We start from the raw sequence: 17,013 nt of genomic DNA, 5'->3' as shown, positions 1-17,013 counted from the left end.
TATGTATATATATGCATTACACAAGTATATCTGGGCAGGTACATCCGTACACTGTAAACACCGTCTTACAGCGGGGAAGGTTCACAGTTACATATTACAGCTCTAATCTCTGTAAGTTCATTTAGTTGTATCATGTTACCTCAACAGTTTGTAATGACTAGACTTATATAGCTCTACTTAATATGTAAATCTTAATTTAAACACAAGATACATAGCATATAGTTTTTTAGTGTTCTTGGGGACACACAAAATATTCATATGTGTATTTACCGAGAGCAACGGTGTATGTATACATGGGCGTATATCTCAGTATGTATACGTTTACTACATTAGGGATTACAGTAGTTCTGACTGGTATGAAAATGTTATTAACAGTCTTAATGACTCTTTCAATCCAATTATCCAACTGAGTTGCGCTTGCAAGAGGTTGAGTGATAGCTCCAGGCCTCGCCTATCACCCTGTGTATAACATGCTTATATTACTGCAGACGGTGAGCCAGGGTGCCAGAATGGGCATCAGTGAGTGTCAACACCAGTTTAACATGCACCGCTGGAACTGCTCCACCTTCACCAACTCCCCTTACGTCTTCGGTCATCTCCTCCGCATCAGTGAGTCGACATTTGTAATTTATTGATCATCTTAAGAGTCGCGTGAGTTTCCCTGTCTCCTATTATCATGTTTATTTTTACCTTATTATCTACCTTGTCCATAATTACCATAACATTTGCTGTGCTTTCGTAAGGTGAAGTCCAGGATCTTTCCTTAGTTCATGCTATAACTTAACAAATCTTTGTAAAGTAAAAGGACACAAGTGCAACTAATGTGACATTTTATTGTGGCAACGTTTCGCTCTCCAGGAGCTTTGTCAAGCTGTTACAAGCAGTACATGGACACAGTACAGTACATGGACCCTCTGTGTCCATGTACTGTTTGTAACGGCTTGATAAAGCTCCTGGAGAGCGAAACGTTGCCACAATAAAATGTCAAATTAGCTGCACTTGTGTCTTTTTACTTTACATATTGTCGGTAATTCTACCAACTTTATTAACAAATTTTTGAGGACAACTGTGTTGCAGAGGTCTGAGCAAAGTTCAGACCTCTGAATCACCGATGAACTGAACACATCGACTCCAGGCTAATTGACTGATTACCTCAATCTCCTTCTAATCTTCACTATTCTTCTTTATATTGGACTGATGAAGCCACCGCGTGACGAAACGTTTCCACAATAAAGATACCCAAGTGTTGCACATGTGTCTTAATTTATCAACTTGTCGGTTATTTAAACCATTTATCTACAGTAAGAATAAACAGAAGAATAAACCGGGACTGGAACCGTGGTGCTGGAAGCAGCAGGACCACCGTTGTACAGCTGCGTCCTCGCCCATTCCTCTGTTTATTAACTGAATCATAATGAGTTGATCTTCTAGTGTGTTGACTTCCCTGTAGATTGAAAACATTTTTCTCCTTGTACCTTGATCACTTCAGATACATCAGTACATTTGAAATGATCGACGGCTCGGAAGGTCTTTCATGCCCCTCCAGTTGTTGGCAGTCACTGACCTTCTTAGTATCTTAACTTCTTGTAAGATATCGACAACATGTGTCTTTTTCAAGCCTTTGTAATCTCTTGACAGCCTCTAGGTTATTACCCACTCATGTCTAACTTGTGACATGATCATCTCTAGCATCTTGGTCACTCGTATCATGTTAACAGCTTGTGGTTTATCCTGGTGGTGTGGCGTTAACTGCCTGACACCACCTGAGTACTTGGATACCTACCATTAACTGTTAACAGTTACTGATATCCATCTACCACTTGAAAGAAATATACACTGTTAAAGCACTGTTGTAACTAATATACACTGTTGATGCACTGTTGTAACTAATATACACTGTTAACGCACTGTTGTAACTAATATACACTGTTAACGCACTGTTATAACTAATATACACTGTTAACGCACTGTTATAGCTAATATACACTGTTAACGCACTGTTGTATCTAATATACACTATTGATGCACTGTTATAGCTAATATACACTGTTAACGCACTGTTGTAACTAATATACACTGTTAACGCACTGTTGTATCTAATATACACTATTAACGCACTGTTATAGCTAATATACACTGTTAACGCACTGTTGTATCTAATATACACTATTAACGCACTGTTATAGCTAATATACACTGTTAACGCACTGTTGTAACTAATATACACTATTAACGCACTGTTATAGCTAATATACACTGTTAACGCACTGTTGTAACTAATATACACTATTAACGCACTGTTGTAACTAATATACACTATTAACGCACTGTTATAGCTAATATACACTGTTAACGCACTGTTGTATCTAATATACACTGTTGATGCACTGTTGTAACTAATATACACTGTTGATGCACTGTTGTAACTAATATACACTGTTGATGCACTGTTGTAACTAATATACACTGTTAACGGACTGTTGTAACTAATATACACTATTAACGCACTGTCATAGCTAATATACACTGTTAACGCACTGTTATAACTAACATACACTGTTAACGGACTGTTGTAACTAATATACACTATTAACGCACTGTTATAGCTAATATACACTGTTAACGCACTCTTATAACTAACATACACTGTTAACGGACTGTTGTAACTAATATACACTGTTAACGCACTGTTGTAACTAATATACACTGTTAACGGACTGTTGTAACTAATATACACTGTTAACGCACTGTTGTAATTAATATGCACTGTTAACGCACTGTTGTATCTAAATGTATTTTCTTATCAAATGGTCATTGAAAAAAATAATCACTGTGATCATACTGTCCTGTTGTGAAGGTTGCCATAATGTAGATGGTTCTGTTGTGAAGGTTGCCATAATGTAGATGGTCCTGTTGTGAAGGTTGCCATAATGTAGATGGTTCTGTTGTGAAGGTTGCCATAATGTAGATGGTCCTGTTGTGAAGGTTGCCATAATGTAGATGGTTCTGTTGTGAAGGTTGCCATAATGTGGATGGTTCTGTTGTGAAGGTTGCCATAATGTAGATGGTTCTGTTGTGAAGGTTGCCATAATGTGGATGGTTCTGTTGTGAAGGTTGCCATAATGTAGATGGTTCTGTTGTGAAGGTTGCCATAATGTAGATGGTCCTGTTGTGAAGGTTGCCATAATGTAGATGGTCCTGTTGTGAAGGTTGCCATAATGTGGATGGTTCTGTTGTGAAGATTGCCATAATGTAGATGGTTCTGTTGTGAAGGTTGCCATAATGTAGATGGTCCTGTTGTGAAGGTTGCCATAATGTAGATGGTTCTGTTGTGAAGGTTGCCATAATGTAGATGGTCCTGTTGTGAAGGTTGCCATAATGTAGATGGTCCTGTTGTGAAGGTTGCCATAATGTAGATGGTTCTGTTGTGAAGGTTGCCATAATGTAGATGGTCCTGTTGTGAAGGTTGCCATAATGTAGATGGTTCTGTTGTGAAGGTTGCCATAACGTAGATGGTCCTGTTGTGAAGGTTGCCATAATGTAGATGGTTCTGTTGTGAAGGTTGCCATAATGTAGATGGTTCTGTTGTGAAGGTTGCCATAATGTAGATGGTCCTGTTGTGAAGGTTGCCATAATGTAGATGGTCCTGTTGTGAAGGTTGCAATAATGTAGATGGTCCTGTTGTGAAGGTTGCCATAATGTAGATGGTTCTGTTGTGAAGGTTGCCATAATGTAGATGGTTCTGTTGTGAAGGTTGCCATAATGTAGATGGTTCTGTTGTGAAGGTTGCCATAATGTAGATGGTTCTGTTGTGAAGGTTGCCATAATGTAGATGGTTCTGTTGTGAAGGTTGCCATAATGTAGATGGTCCTGTTGTGAAGGTTGCCATAATGTGGATTGTTCTGTTGTGAAGGTTGCCATAATGTAGATGGTTCTGTTGTGAAGGTTGCCATAATGTAGATGGTCCTGTTGTGAAGGTTGCCATAATGTAGATGGTTCTGTTGTGAAGGTTGCCATAATGTAGATGGTCCTGTTGTGAAGGTTGCCATAATGTAGATGGTTCTGTTGTGAAGGTTGCCATAATGTAGATGGTTCTGTTGTGAAGGTTGCCATAATGTAGATGGTCCTGTTGTGAAGGTTGCCATAATGTAGATGGTTCTGTTGTGAAGGTTGCCATAATGTAGATGGTTCTGTTGTGAAGGTTGCCATAATGTAGATGGTTCTGTTGTGAAGGTTGCCATAATGTAGATGGTCCTGTTGTGAAGGTTGCCATAATGTAGATGGTCCTGTTTTGAAGGTTGCCATAATGTAGATGGTCCTGTTGTGAAGGTTGCCATAATGTAGATGGTTCTGTTGTGAAGGTTGCCATAATGTAGATGGTTCTGTTGTGAAGGTTGCCATAATGTAGATGCTTCTGTTGTGAAGGTTGCCATAATGTAGATGGTTCTGTTGTGAAGGTTGCCATAATGTAGATGGTTCTGTTGTGAAGGTTGCCATAATGTAGATGGTTCTGTTGTGAAGGTTGCCATAATGTAGATGGTCCTGTTGTGCAGGTTGCCATAATGTAGATGGTCCTGTTGTGCAGGTTGCCATAATGTAGATGGTTCTGTTGTGAAGGTTGCCATAATGTAGATGGTTCTGTTGTGAAGGTTGCCATAATGTAGATGGTCCTGTTGTGAAGGTTGCCATAATGTAGATGGTCCTGTTGTGAAGGTTGCCATAATGTAGATGGTTCTGTTGTGAAGGTTGCCATAATGTAGATGGTTCTGTTGTGCAGGTTGCCATAATGTAGATGGTCCTGTTGTGAAGGTTGCCATAATGTAGATGGTTCTGTTGTGCAGGTTGCCATAATGTAGATGGTCCTGTTGTGAAGGTTGCCATAATGTAGATGGTCCTGTTGTGCAGGTTGCCATAATGTAGATGGTCCTGTTGTGCAGGTTGCCATAATGTAGATGGTTCTGTTGTGCAGGTTGCCATAATGTAGATGGTTCTGTTGTGAAGGTTGCCATAATGTAGATGGTCCTGTTGTGAAGGTTGCCATAATGTAGATGGTCCTGTTGTGAAGGTTGCCATAATGTAGATGGTTCTGTTGTGAAGGTTGCCATAATGTAGATGGTCCTGTTGTGAAGGTTGCCATAATGTAGATGGTTCTGTTGTGAAGGTTGCCATAATGTAGATGGTTCTGTTGTGAAGGTTGCCATAATGTAGATGGTCCTGTTGTGAAGGTTGCCATAATGTAGATGGTCCTGTTGTGCAGGTTGCCATAATGTAGATGGTTCTGTTGTGAAGGTTGCCATAATGTAGATGGTCCTGTTGTGAAGGTTGCCATAATGTAGATGGTCCTGTTGTGAAGGTTGCCATAATGTAGATGGTTCTGTTGTGAAGGTTGCCATAATGTAAATGGTTCTGTTGTGAAGGTTGCCATAATGTAAATGGTTCTGTTGTGAAGGTTGCCATAATGTAGATGGTTCTCTTGTGAAGGTTGCCATAATGTAGATAGTCCTGTTGTGAAGGTTGCCATAATGTAGATGGTCCTGTTGTGAAGGTTGTCATAATGTAGATGGTTCTGTTGTGAAGGTTGCCATAATGTAGATAGTCCTGTTGTGAAGGTTGCCATAATGTAGATGATCCTGTTGTGAAGGTTGCCATAATGTAGATAGTCCTGTTGTGAAGGTTGCCATAATGTAGATGGTTCTGTTGTGAAGGTTGTCATAATGTAGATAGTCCTGTTGTGAAGGTTGCCATAATGTAGATAGTCCTGTTGTGAAGGTTGCCATAATGTAGATGGTTCTCTTGTGAAGGTTGCCATAATGTAGATAGTCCTGTTGTGAAGGTTGCCATAATGTAGATGGTCCTGTTGTGAAGGTTGCCATAATGTAGATGATCCTATTGTGAAGGTTGCCATAATGTAGATGGTCCTGTTGTGAAGGTTGCCATAATGTAGATGATCCTGTTGTGAAGGTTGCCATAATGTAGATAGTCCTGTTGTGAAGGTTGCCATAATGTAGATGGTCCTGTTGTGAAGGTTGCCATAATGTAGATGATCCTGTTGTGAAGGTTGCCGTAATGTAGATAGTCCTGTTGTGAAGGTTGCCATAATGTAGATAGTCCTGTTGTGAAGGTTGTCATAATGTAGATGATTCTGTTGTGAAGGTTGCCATAATGTAGATGGTTCTGTTGTGAAGGTTGCCATAATGTAGATGGTTCTGTTGTGAAGGTTGCCATAATGTAGATGGTTCTGTTGTGAAGGTTGCCATAATGTAGATGGTCCTGTTGTGAAGGTTGTCATAATGTAGATGGTTCTGTTGTGAAGGTTGCCATAATGTAGATAGTCCTGTTGTGAAGGTTGCCATAATGTAGATAGTTCTGTTGTGAAGGTTGCCATAATGTAGATGGTCCTGTTGTGAAGGTTGTCATAATGTAGATGGTTCTGTTGTGAAGGTTGCCATAATGTAGATGGTTCTGTTGTGAAGGTTGCCATAATGTAGATGGTCCTGTTGTGAAGGTTGCCATAATGTAGATGGTCCTGTTGTGAAGGTTGTCATAATGTAGATGGTCCTGTTGTGAAGGTTGCCATAATGTAGATGGTCCTGTTGTGAAGGTTGCCATAATGTAGATGGTTCTGTTGTGAAGGTTGCCATAATGTAGATGGTCCTGTTGTGAAGGTTGTCATAATGTAGATGGTCCTGTTGTGAAGGTTGCCATAATGTAGATGGTCCTGTTGTGAAGGTTGCCATAATGTAGATGGTTCTGTTGTGAAGGTTGCCATAATGTAGATGGTTCTGTTGTGAAGGTTGCCATAATGTGGATGGTTCTGTTGTGAAGGTTGCCATAATGTAGATGGTCCTGTTGTGAAGGTTGCCATAATGTAGATGGTCCTGTTGTGAAGGTTGCCATAATGTAGATGGTTCTGTTGTGAAGGTTGCCATAATGTAGATGGTCCTGTTGTGAAGGTTGCCATAATGTAGATGGTTCTGTTGTGAAGGTTGCCATAATGTAGATGGTTCTGTTGTGAAGGTTGCCATAATGTAGATGGTTCTGTTGTGAAGGTTGCCATAATGTAGATGGTTCTGTTGTGAAGGTTGCCATAATGTAGATGGTCCTGTTGTGAAGGTTGTCATAATGTAGATGGTTCTGTTGTGAAGGTTGCCATAATGTAGATAGTCCTGTTGTGAAGGTTGCCATAATGTAGATGGTCCTGTTGTGAAGGTTGCCATAATGTAGATGATCCTGTTGTGAAGGTTGCCATAATGTAGATAGTCCTGTTGTGAAGGTTGCCATAATGTAGATAGTCCTGTTGTGAAGGTTGACATAATATAGATGGTTCTGTTGTGAAGGTTGACATAATGTAGATAGTCCTGTTGTGAAGGTTGCCATAATGTAGATGGTCCTGTTGTGAAGGTTGTCATAATGTAGATGATTCTGTTGTGAAGGTTGCCATAATGTAGATGGTTCTGTTGTGAAGGTTGCCATAATGTAGATGGTTCTGTTGTGAAGGTTGCCATAATGTAGATGGTTCTGTTGTGAAGGTTGCCATAATGTAGATGGTTCTGTTGTGAAGGTTGCCATAATGTAGATGGTTCTGTTGTGAAGGTTGCCATAATGTAGATGGTCCTGTTGTGAAGGTTGCCATAATGTAGATGGTCCTGTTGTGAAGGTTGCCATAATGTAGATGGTTCTGTTGTGAATGTTGCCATAATGTAGATGGTTCTGTTGTGAAGGTTGCCATAAGTCTACATGTGACTCCGATGTTTCACCATCCAAGTCTACATGTACCAGCGGTGTTTCACCCTCAAGATCTACATGTGACTCTGGTGTTTCATCCTCCTCCTGGTCTACATGTGACTGTGGTGTTTCGCCCTCCAGGTCTACATGTGACTGTGGTGTTTCGGCCTCCAGGTCTACATGTGATTGTGGTGTTTCACCCTCCAGGTCTACATGTGACTGCGATGTTTCACCCTCCAGGTCTACATGTGACTGGTGTTTCACCCTCCAGGACTACATGTGAATGTGGTGTTTCACCCTCCAGGTCTACATGTGACTGCAGTGTTTCGCCCTCCAGGACGACATGTGACTTTGGTGTTTCACCCTCCAGGTCTATATGTGACTGCGGTGTTTCACCCTCCAGAACTACATGTGACTGCGGTGTTTCGCCCTCTAGGACTACATGTGACTGTGGTGTTTCACCTTTCGGATCTACATGTGACTGTGGTGTTTCGCCCTCCAGGACTACATGTGACTGTGGTGTTTCACCCTCCAGGACTACATGTGACTGCGGTGTTTCACCCTCCAGGAATACATGTGACTGCGGTGTTTCACCCTCCAGGTCTACATGTGACTGCGGTGTTTCGCCCTCCAGGACTGCATGTGACTGTGGTGTTTCACCCTCCAGGTCTACATGTGACTGCGGTGTTTCGCCCTCCAGGACATGTGATTGCGGTGTTTCACCCTCCATGTTTACCGGTATTTCACCCTCCAGGTCTACATGTGACTGCGATGTTTCACCCTCCAGGTCTACATGTGACTGGTGTTTCACCCTCCATGTTTACATGTGACTGCGGTGTTTCACCCTCCAGGTCTACATGTGACTGCGATTTTTCACCCTCCATGTTTACATGTGACTGCGATGTTTCACCCTCCAGGTCTACATGTGACTGGTGTTTCACCCTCCCTGTTTACATGTGACTGCGGTGTTTCACCCTTCAGGTCTGCATGTGACTGTGGTGTTTCACCCTCCATGTTTACATGTGACTGTGGTGTTTCACCCTCCATATCTGCATGTGACTGTGGTGTTTCACCCTCCATTTCTACATGTGACTGCGGTGTTTCACCCTCCAGGTCTACATGTGACTGTGGTGTTTCACCCTCCAGGTCTACATGTGACTGCGGTGTTTCACCCTCCAGGTCTACATGTGACTGTGGTGTTTCGCCCTTCAGGTCTACATTTGACTCTGGTCTTTCACCCTCCATGTCTGCATGTGACTGCGGTGTTTCACCCTCCATGTCTACATGTGATTGCGGTGTTTCGCCCTTCAGGTCTACATATGACTGGTGTTTCACCCTCCAGGTCTACATGTGACTGATGTTTCACCCTCCATGTCTACATGTGATTGCAGTGTTTCGCCCTTCAGGTCTACATATGACTGGTCTTTCACCCTCCATGTCTACATGTGACTGTGGTGTTTCACCCTCCATGTCTACATGTGACTGTGGTGTTTCACCCTCCATGTCTACATGTGACTGTGGTGTTTCACCCTCCATGTCTACATGTGACTGTGGTGTTTCACCCTCCATGTCTACATGTGACTGTGGTGTTTCACCCTCCAGGTCTACATGTGACAAGTGTTTCACCCTCCAGGTCTACATGTGACTGTGGTGTTTCACCCTCCATGTCTACATGTGACTGTGGTGTTTCACCCTCCATGTCTACATGTGACTGTGGTGTTTCACCCTCCAGGTCTACATGTGACTAGTGTTTCACCCTCCAGGTCTACATGTGACTAGTGTTTCACCCTCCAGGTCTACGTGTGACTCCGATGTTTCACCATCCAAGTCTACATGTGACTATGGTGTTTCGCCCTCCACGTCTACATGTGACTGTGGTGTTTCACCCTCCAAGTCTACATATGACTGTGGTGTTTCACCCTCCAAGTCTACATGTGACTGCGGTGTTTCGCCCTCCAGGACTACATATGACTGGTGTTTCACCCTCCAGGTCTACATGTGACTGCGGTGTTTCACCCTACAGGACTACATATGACTGCGGTGTTTCTCCCTCCAGGACTACATGTGGCTGTGGTATTTCACCCTCCAGGACTACATGTGACTGTGGTGTTTCGCCCTCCAGGACTACATGTGACTGTGGTGTTTCACCCTCCAGGACTTCATGTGACTGCAGTGTTTTGCCCTCTAGGTCTACATGTGACTGCGGTGTTTCAGCCTCCAGGACTACATGTGACTGCGGTGTTTCGCCCTCCAGGACTACATGTGACTGCGGTGTTTTGCCCTCCAGGTCTACATGTGACCGCGGTGTTTCGCCCTCCAGGACTACATGTGACTGCGGTGTTTTGCCCTCCAGGTCTAAATGTGACTGCGGTGTTTCGCCCTCCAGGACTACATGTGACTGGTGTTTCACCCTCCAGGTCTACATATGACGGCGGTGTTTCGCCCTCCAGGACTACATGTGACTGCGGTGTTTCACCCTTCAGGTCTGCATATGACTGCAGTGTTTCACCCTCCATGTCTACATGTGACTGCGGTGTTTCGCCCTCCAGGTCTACATGTTACTGGTGTTTCACCCTCCATGTCTACATATGACTGTGGTGTTTCACCTTTCATGTCTACATGCGACTGTGGTGTTTCGCCCTCCATGTCTACATGTGACTGCGGTGTTTCACCCTCCATGTCTACATGTGACTGTGGTGTTTCACCCTTCAGGTCTACATGTGACTGCGGTGTTTCACCTTTCATGTCTACATGCGACTGTGATGTTTCGCCCTCCATGTCTACATGTGACTGCGGTGTTTCACCCTCCATGTCTACATGTGACTGCAATGTTTCACCCTCCATGTCTACATGTGACTGTGGTGTTTCACCCTTCAGGTCTACATGTGACTGCGGTGTTTCACCCTCCATGTCTACATGTGACTGTGGTGTTTCACCCTCCATGTCTACATGTGACTGTGGTGTTTCACCCTCCATGTCTACATGTGACTGCGGTGTTTCACCCTCCATGTCTACATGCGTCTGTGGTGTTTCGCCCTCCATGTCTACATGTGACTATGGTGTTTCACCCTCCGTGTCTACATGTGACTGTGGTGTTTCGCCCTTCATGTCTACTTGTCACTCTGGTGTTTCACCCTCCATGTCTACATGTGACTGTGGTGTTTCACCCTCCAGGTCTACATGTGACTGTGGTGTTTCACCCTCCATGTCTACATGTGACTGTGGTGTTTCACCCTCCATGTCTACATGTGACTGTGGTGTTTCACCCTCCATGTCTACATGTGACTGTGGTGTTTCACCCTCCATGTCTACATGTGACTGTGGTGTTTCACCCTCCAGGTCTACATGTGACTAGTGTTTCACCCTCCAGGTCTACATGTGACTGTGGTGTTTCACCCTCCATGTCTACATGTGACTGTGGTGTTTCACCCTCCATGTCTACATGTGACTGTGGTGTTTCACCCTCCAGGTCTACATGTGACTAGTGTTTCACCCTCCAGGTCTACATGTGACTAGTGTTTCACCCTCCAGGTCTACGTGTGACTCCGATGTTTCACCATCCAAGTCTACATGTGACTATGGTGTTTCGCCCTCCACGTCTTCATGTGACTGTGGTGTTTCACCCTCCAAGTCTACATATGACTGTGGTGTTTCACCCTCCAAGTCTACATGTGACTGCGGTGTTTCGCCCTCCAGGACTACATATGACTGTGGTGTTTCACCCTCCAGGTCTACATGTGACTGCGGTGTTTCACCCTCCAGGACTACATATGACTGCGGTGTTTCGCCCTCCAGGACTACATGTGGCTGTGGTATTTCACCCTCCAGGACTACATGTGACTGTGGTGTTTCGCCCTCCAGGACTACATGTGACTGTGGTGTTTCACCCTCCAGGACTACATGTGACTGCGGTGTTTTGCCCTCCAGGTCTACATGTGACTGCGGTGTTTCAGCCTCCAGGACTACATGTGACTGCGGTGTTTCACCCTCCAGGACTACATGTGACTGCGGTGTTTTGCCCTCCAGGTCTACATGTGACTGCGGTGTTTCAGCCTCCAGGACTACATGTGACTGTGGTGTTTCACCCTCCAGGACTACATGTGACTGCGGTGTTTTGCCCTCCAGGTCTACATGTGACTGCGGTGTTTCGCCCTCCAGGACTACATGTGACTGCGGTGTTTTGCCCTCCAGGTCTAAATGTGACTGCGGTGTTTCGCCCTCCAGGACTACATGTGACTGGTGTTTCACCCTCCAGGTCTACATATGACGGCGGTGTTTCGCCCTCCAGGACTACATGTGACTGCGGTGTTTCACCCTTCAGCTCTGCATATGACTGCAGTGTTTCACCCTCCATGTCTACATGTGACTGCGGTGTTTCGCCCTCCAGGTCTACATGTTACTGGTGTTTCACCCTCCATGTCTACATATGACTGTGGTGTTTCACCTTTCATGTCTACATGCGACTGTGGTGTTTCGCCCTCCATGTCTACATGTGACTGCATTGTTTCACCCTCCATGTCTACATGTGACTGTGGTGTTTTACCCTTCAGGTCTACATGTGACTGCGGTGTTTCACCTTTCATGTCTACATGCGACTGTGGTGTTTCGCCCTCCATGTCTACATGTGACTGCGGTGTTTCACCCTCCATGTCTATATGTGACTGCAATGTTTCACCCTCCATGTCTACATGTGACTGTGGTGTTTCACCCTTCAGGTCTACATGTGACTGCGGTGTTTCACCCTCCATGTCTACATGTGACTGTGGTGTTTCACCCTCCATGTCTACATGTGACTGTGGTGTTTCACCCTCCATGTCTACATGTGACTGCGGTGTTTCACCCTCCATGTCTACATGCGTCTGTGGTGTTTCGCCCTCCATGTCTACATGTGACTATGGTGTTTCACCCTCCGTGTCTACATGTGACTGTGGTGTTTCGCCCTTCATGTCTACTTGTCACTCTGGTGTTTCACCCTCCATGTCTACATGTGACTGTGGTGTTTCACCCTCCAGGTCTACATGTGACTGTGGTGTTTCACCCTCCAGGTCTACATGTGACTGTGGTGTTTCACCCTCCATGTCTACATGTGACTGTGGTGTTTCACCCTCCAGGTCTACATGTGACTGTGGTGTTTCACCCTCCATGTCTACATGTGACTGTGGTGTTTCACCCTCCAGGTCTACATGTGACTGTGGTGTTTTACCCTCCATGTCTACATGTGACTGTGGTGTTTCACCCTCCAGGTCTACATGTGACTGTGGTGTTTCGCCTTCCATGTCAACATATGACTGGTGTTTCGCCTTCCATGTCTACATGTGACTGTGGTGTTTCGCCTTCCATGTCTACATATGACTGGTGTTTCGCCTTCCATGTCTACATATGACTGGTGTTTCGCCTTCCATGTCTACATATGACTGGTGTTTCGCCTTCCATGTCTACATATGACTGGTGTTTCGCCTTCCATGTCTACATATGACTGGTGTTTCGCCTTCCATGTGTACATATGACTGGTGTTTCGCCTTCCATGTCTACATATGACTGGTGTTTCGCCTTCCATGTCTACATATGACTGGTGTTTCGCCTTCCATGTCTACATATGACTGGTGTTTCGCCTTCCATGTCTACATATGACTGGTGTTTCGCCTTCCATGTCTACATATGACTGGTGTTTCGCCTTCCATGTCTACATGTGACTGTGGTGTTTCACCCTCCAGGTCTACATGTGACTGTGGTGTTTCGCCTTCCATGTCAACATATGACTGGTGTTTCGCCTTCCATGTCTACATATGACTGGTGTTTCGCCTTCCATGTCTACATATGACGTGTTTCGCCTTCCATGTCTACATATGACTGGTGTTTCGCCTTCCATGTCTACATATGACTGGTGTTTCGCCTTCCATGTCTACATATGACTGGTGTTTCGCCTTCCATGTCTACATATGACGTGTTTCGCCTTCCATGTCTACATATGACTGGTGTTTCGCCTTCCATGTCTACATATGACTGGTGTTTCGCCTTCCATGTCTACATATGACTGGTGTTTCGCCCTCCAGGACTACATGTGACTGCGGTGTTTCACCCTCCATGTTGATTATTTTTGTATTAAACAACTATAATACAAAAAAGAAAAAGAAAAAAAAACACTGTACTGGTGAGAGAAACTTCTAGATGATCCGGGACAGGATTGTAGATGAATGGTTCACAGAACCGACACGTCATCATCCGGGACAGGATTGTAGATGAATGGTTCACAGAACCGACACGTCATCATCCGGGACAGGATTGTAGATGAATGGTTCACAGAACCGACACGTCATCATCCGGGACAGGACCTGTGATCTAAAACAACTCAAGACGAGTTGTTGTAGATCACATTGAACAAATGTGACACCACCAACCACTCAAGACGATGCTTTGATTCACCCTGGACCATTGTCAGGTTATCATGAGGTTCCTCTCCTAAGTGACGCGGGATTTTGATGAACTGTCCAAGTGATGGTAACTAATATTGTATTCTTCCTTATGTTTGTATTATGTCCGATATTGGATTATTATTATTATAATCAAAAAGAAGCGCTAAGCCACAAGGGCTATACAGCGTCCGATATTGGAAGTTTCCATATTGTTAGTTCTAAGAGTCGTCTTGTGTATCGTCAGTGCCGTGTATTAATGGTCCGCCTCCTGTTGTCTTTCTCTGTTGATTTTGTGAAGGACCTGCTTAATTTGGACCAGTGGGCCTGCTGCAGTGTTCCTCCATTCTTATGTTGTCATCTGTCTGGTCCTCACTTCTCTGGTCTTTTTCTGTCTGTTTATATCTGCGTCTAAAAGAAATTGACATTTTCTGTATTCTCGTTGTTTTTCTTTCAATGTTTGTGTAGGATTCTTTGCCTTTCAGTCGAAAATCTGAGCACCTTAGGTTTTATCTTTGCTCTTTATAATAATAATAATAATATTTATTATTATTATTATTATTATTATTTTAATGAGACATTTGCAATTTAAAACTTGACATTAGCAATGGTAGCGCGTTCGGCCCAGAACATAACCCGGAATCAACCCGGGACGTACAGGCAAGCAAGTCTCTTAACACCTTCCTTGCTGAAAGTAGATAACTCAGGTGTTTGTCGACTTCTGTTAGTGGCATCCTGAGGGAGATAATCGCCCTCCCCCATTCCCGGTGGAAATAAGCCACCCTGCTTCCCTTACCTGGGTTGTTCTGTGTTAATAATCTTTCTGGGTTTATAACCCTCCAGGGTTAACCCAGGAGGGCCAGTTCTTCAAGTGGGCAGCAGCGGCGTAAGAGCCATTTAGCGTAGCCTTGACCACTGGTAACTGGTGATTAATGCTTAGTGGATGTTGAGTGTTTTATCTGGTGATTAGTGAGGATATAGTGTGATATTTGGTGATTAGTGAGGAATTTGTATTATATATAATGATTAGTAGGGATTTAAAGAGTGTTATATCCGGGTTGCGGAGAAGGGTATCATCCAGGTGATGTAGTGGCAGACAGCATGATTAGTGTTATGGTAATGACCGCTGTGTTATAATGGTAATGTTGTGGTGTGGAAGGCGGTGTTGGCTTTCACGAGAATGGTAATAAAAGAGGGAGGCAGGTGAGTAAGTGAGAGAGAGAGAGAGAGAGAGAGAGAGAGAGAGAGAGAGAGAGAGAGAGAGAGAGAGAGAGAGAGAGAGAGAGAGAGAGAGAGAGAGAGAGAGAGAGAAGGCCTGTGTGAATTCTAAGGTATCTGAGCAGGTTGGGTTACTAGCACTTGGTTCTTCTCTTCACCGTACAGAGAGCAGGGAGAAAGCCTACGTATACGCCATCTCGGCCGCCGGGGTGGCATACAGCGTCACCCGCGCCTGCAGCAGAGGAGAATTGACGGAGTGTGGTTGTGATGAACGCATACGTCAGCGACCCACCAGAGGCAGGTATGTCACTGTGAGTCTTCTACGTCACTCCTGTGCGTCACTGTCTCATATACATCGCTCTTAACCTATCTTCGTACTCCGGCCCACGTGGGTCTGGGGCCAGATTTGTACCAAACATCTGAACTTTCTGAATTTTGTACATATGTTTGATATGATGAAGGTTCCATGCAGGCTCTGTGTACTCCAGTACTGGTGTAACATGTACCGTCTATAGTGATGTCATCTTAAGATTCATGGAAACTCTTTTTATATATACTAGTTTTGCTTAGGCTTTCGTTGCTATTCTATTGGTTTGTCCCTCAGTCATCAGGTTTGTTGTGGTGTTGAAGTCAAGGTCATTTTCTCATACAGATTCAAATAATTGATTATATAATTAGAGTAATGGAAGACAGTGCCGAGAGGTAGGTGAGCAAAACATATGTGCAACAATTAAGTATCTCGGAAATAAAGATAGTTAACTGTTGCCTATATTTCACTCACCTGTTTGACTACCTAGTGTGGTACGCCACCTCTACCTTCCTATCTCCTGGTTCCCTCCTCATAAACATATAATCATTAGCAGTGAATCCCAGTAGCCACCTGCTGAACCGTTCATGTAACTTGTTTAAGTCTTTCTTTAACATCTTACAATCCTCTTCTCACTTTATTCTCCTCGTAAACTTTGCGTCATCCTCAAACATTAACATTGACCCGGCAGGTCCTTGACATATTTCATGAAGATTGTGGTTCCAACAAATGAACTTTGTAACACTCCATTTCATTCATCGGTCTGATCTTTGTCTTCTCGATATACTTAGGTGAGTTAAAGCAGCAGTTTGCCTCTCTCAACCCATGCTGGTTTTTACAACAAAATCTTTGTTTTCCAGATGGTATACCAACTTAATCTTTCATATGTTCTTCATTACCTTGCAGAGTATACATGGCAGCGATGTTGGTTGAAGCAGAAGAACCTCTTCTTTATTTCCATTTTGCAAGTTGTTGCAACAGTTGAATATTAAAAGCTCTCTGGCATCCCTCCTTTCTCCTGGGATTTATTATACTCTTTCGTCTCCTTCACTATTCATTGAGATTTTATCTGTTTACATTGTTTTTAATGTCTAGTTCCCTCAGGTATTATTTTTTTGCCTATTATTTTGTAACAACTAGTGTGTTTAGAGTCTTGTATTGCGGTGTTCCTCTCCATGGTTCATGGTGGTGGTGAGGTGTTCCTCTCCATCGTTCATGGTGATGGTGAGGTGTTAATCTCCATGGTTCATGGTGGTTTATCTGGAGAGAGTTCCGGGGGTCAACGCCCCCGCGGCCCGGTCTGTGACCAGGCCTCCTTAGGTCAGTGTCCCAGGATGCGACCCACACCAGTCG

General features: G+C 44.0%; 1 protein-coding gene across 1 annotated transcript in view; it reads left to right on the top strand.

The window, feature by feature from the left end:
• Window positions 1-325: 325 nt before the first annotated feature.
• Window positions 326-17,013, top strand: part of LOC138854554 (protein Wnt-2b-A-like) — a 32,030-nt gene continuing 15,342 nt past the window's right edge. The window contains exons 1-2 of the mRNA XM_070098493.1: window positions 326-609; window positions 15,519-15,654. Of these exons, the coding sequence (XP_069954594.1) occupies window positions 471-609; window positions 15,519-15,654 (275 nt within the window). The 5' untranslated portion in view covers window positions 326-470. The remainder of the gene's footprint in view (window positions 610-15,518; window positions 15,655-17,013) is intronic.

This window comes from Cherax quadricarinatus, chromosome 4, assembly GCF_038502225.1.
Source record: "Cherax quadricarinatus isolate ZL_2023a chromosome 4, ASM3850222v1, whole genome shotgun sequence".
Taxonomy (NCBI): Eukaryota; Metazoa; Arthropoda; class Malacostraca; order Decapoda; family Parastacidae; genus Cherax; species Cherax quadricarinatus.
This window is presented reverse-complemented; position numbering and strand designations above follow the sequence as displayed.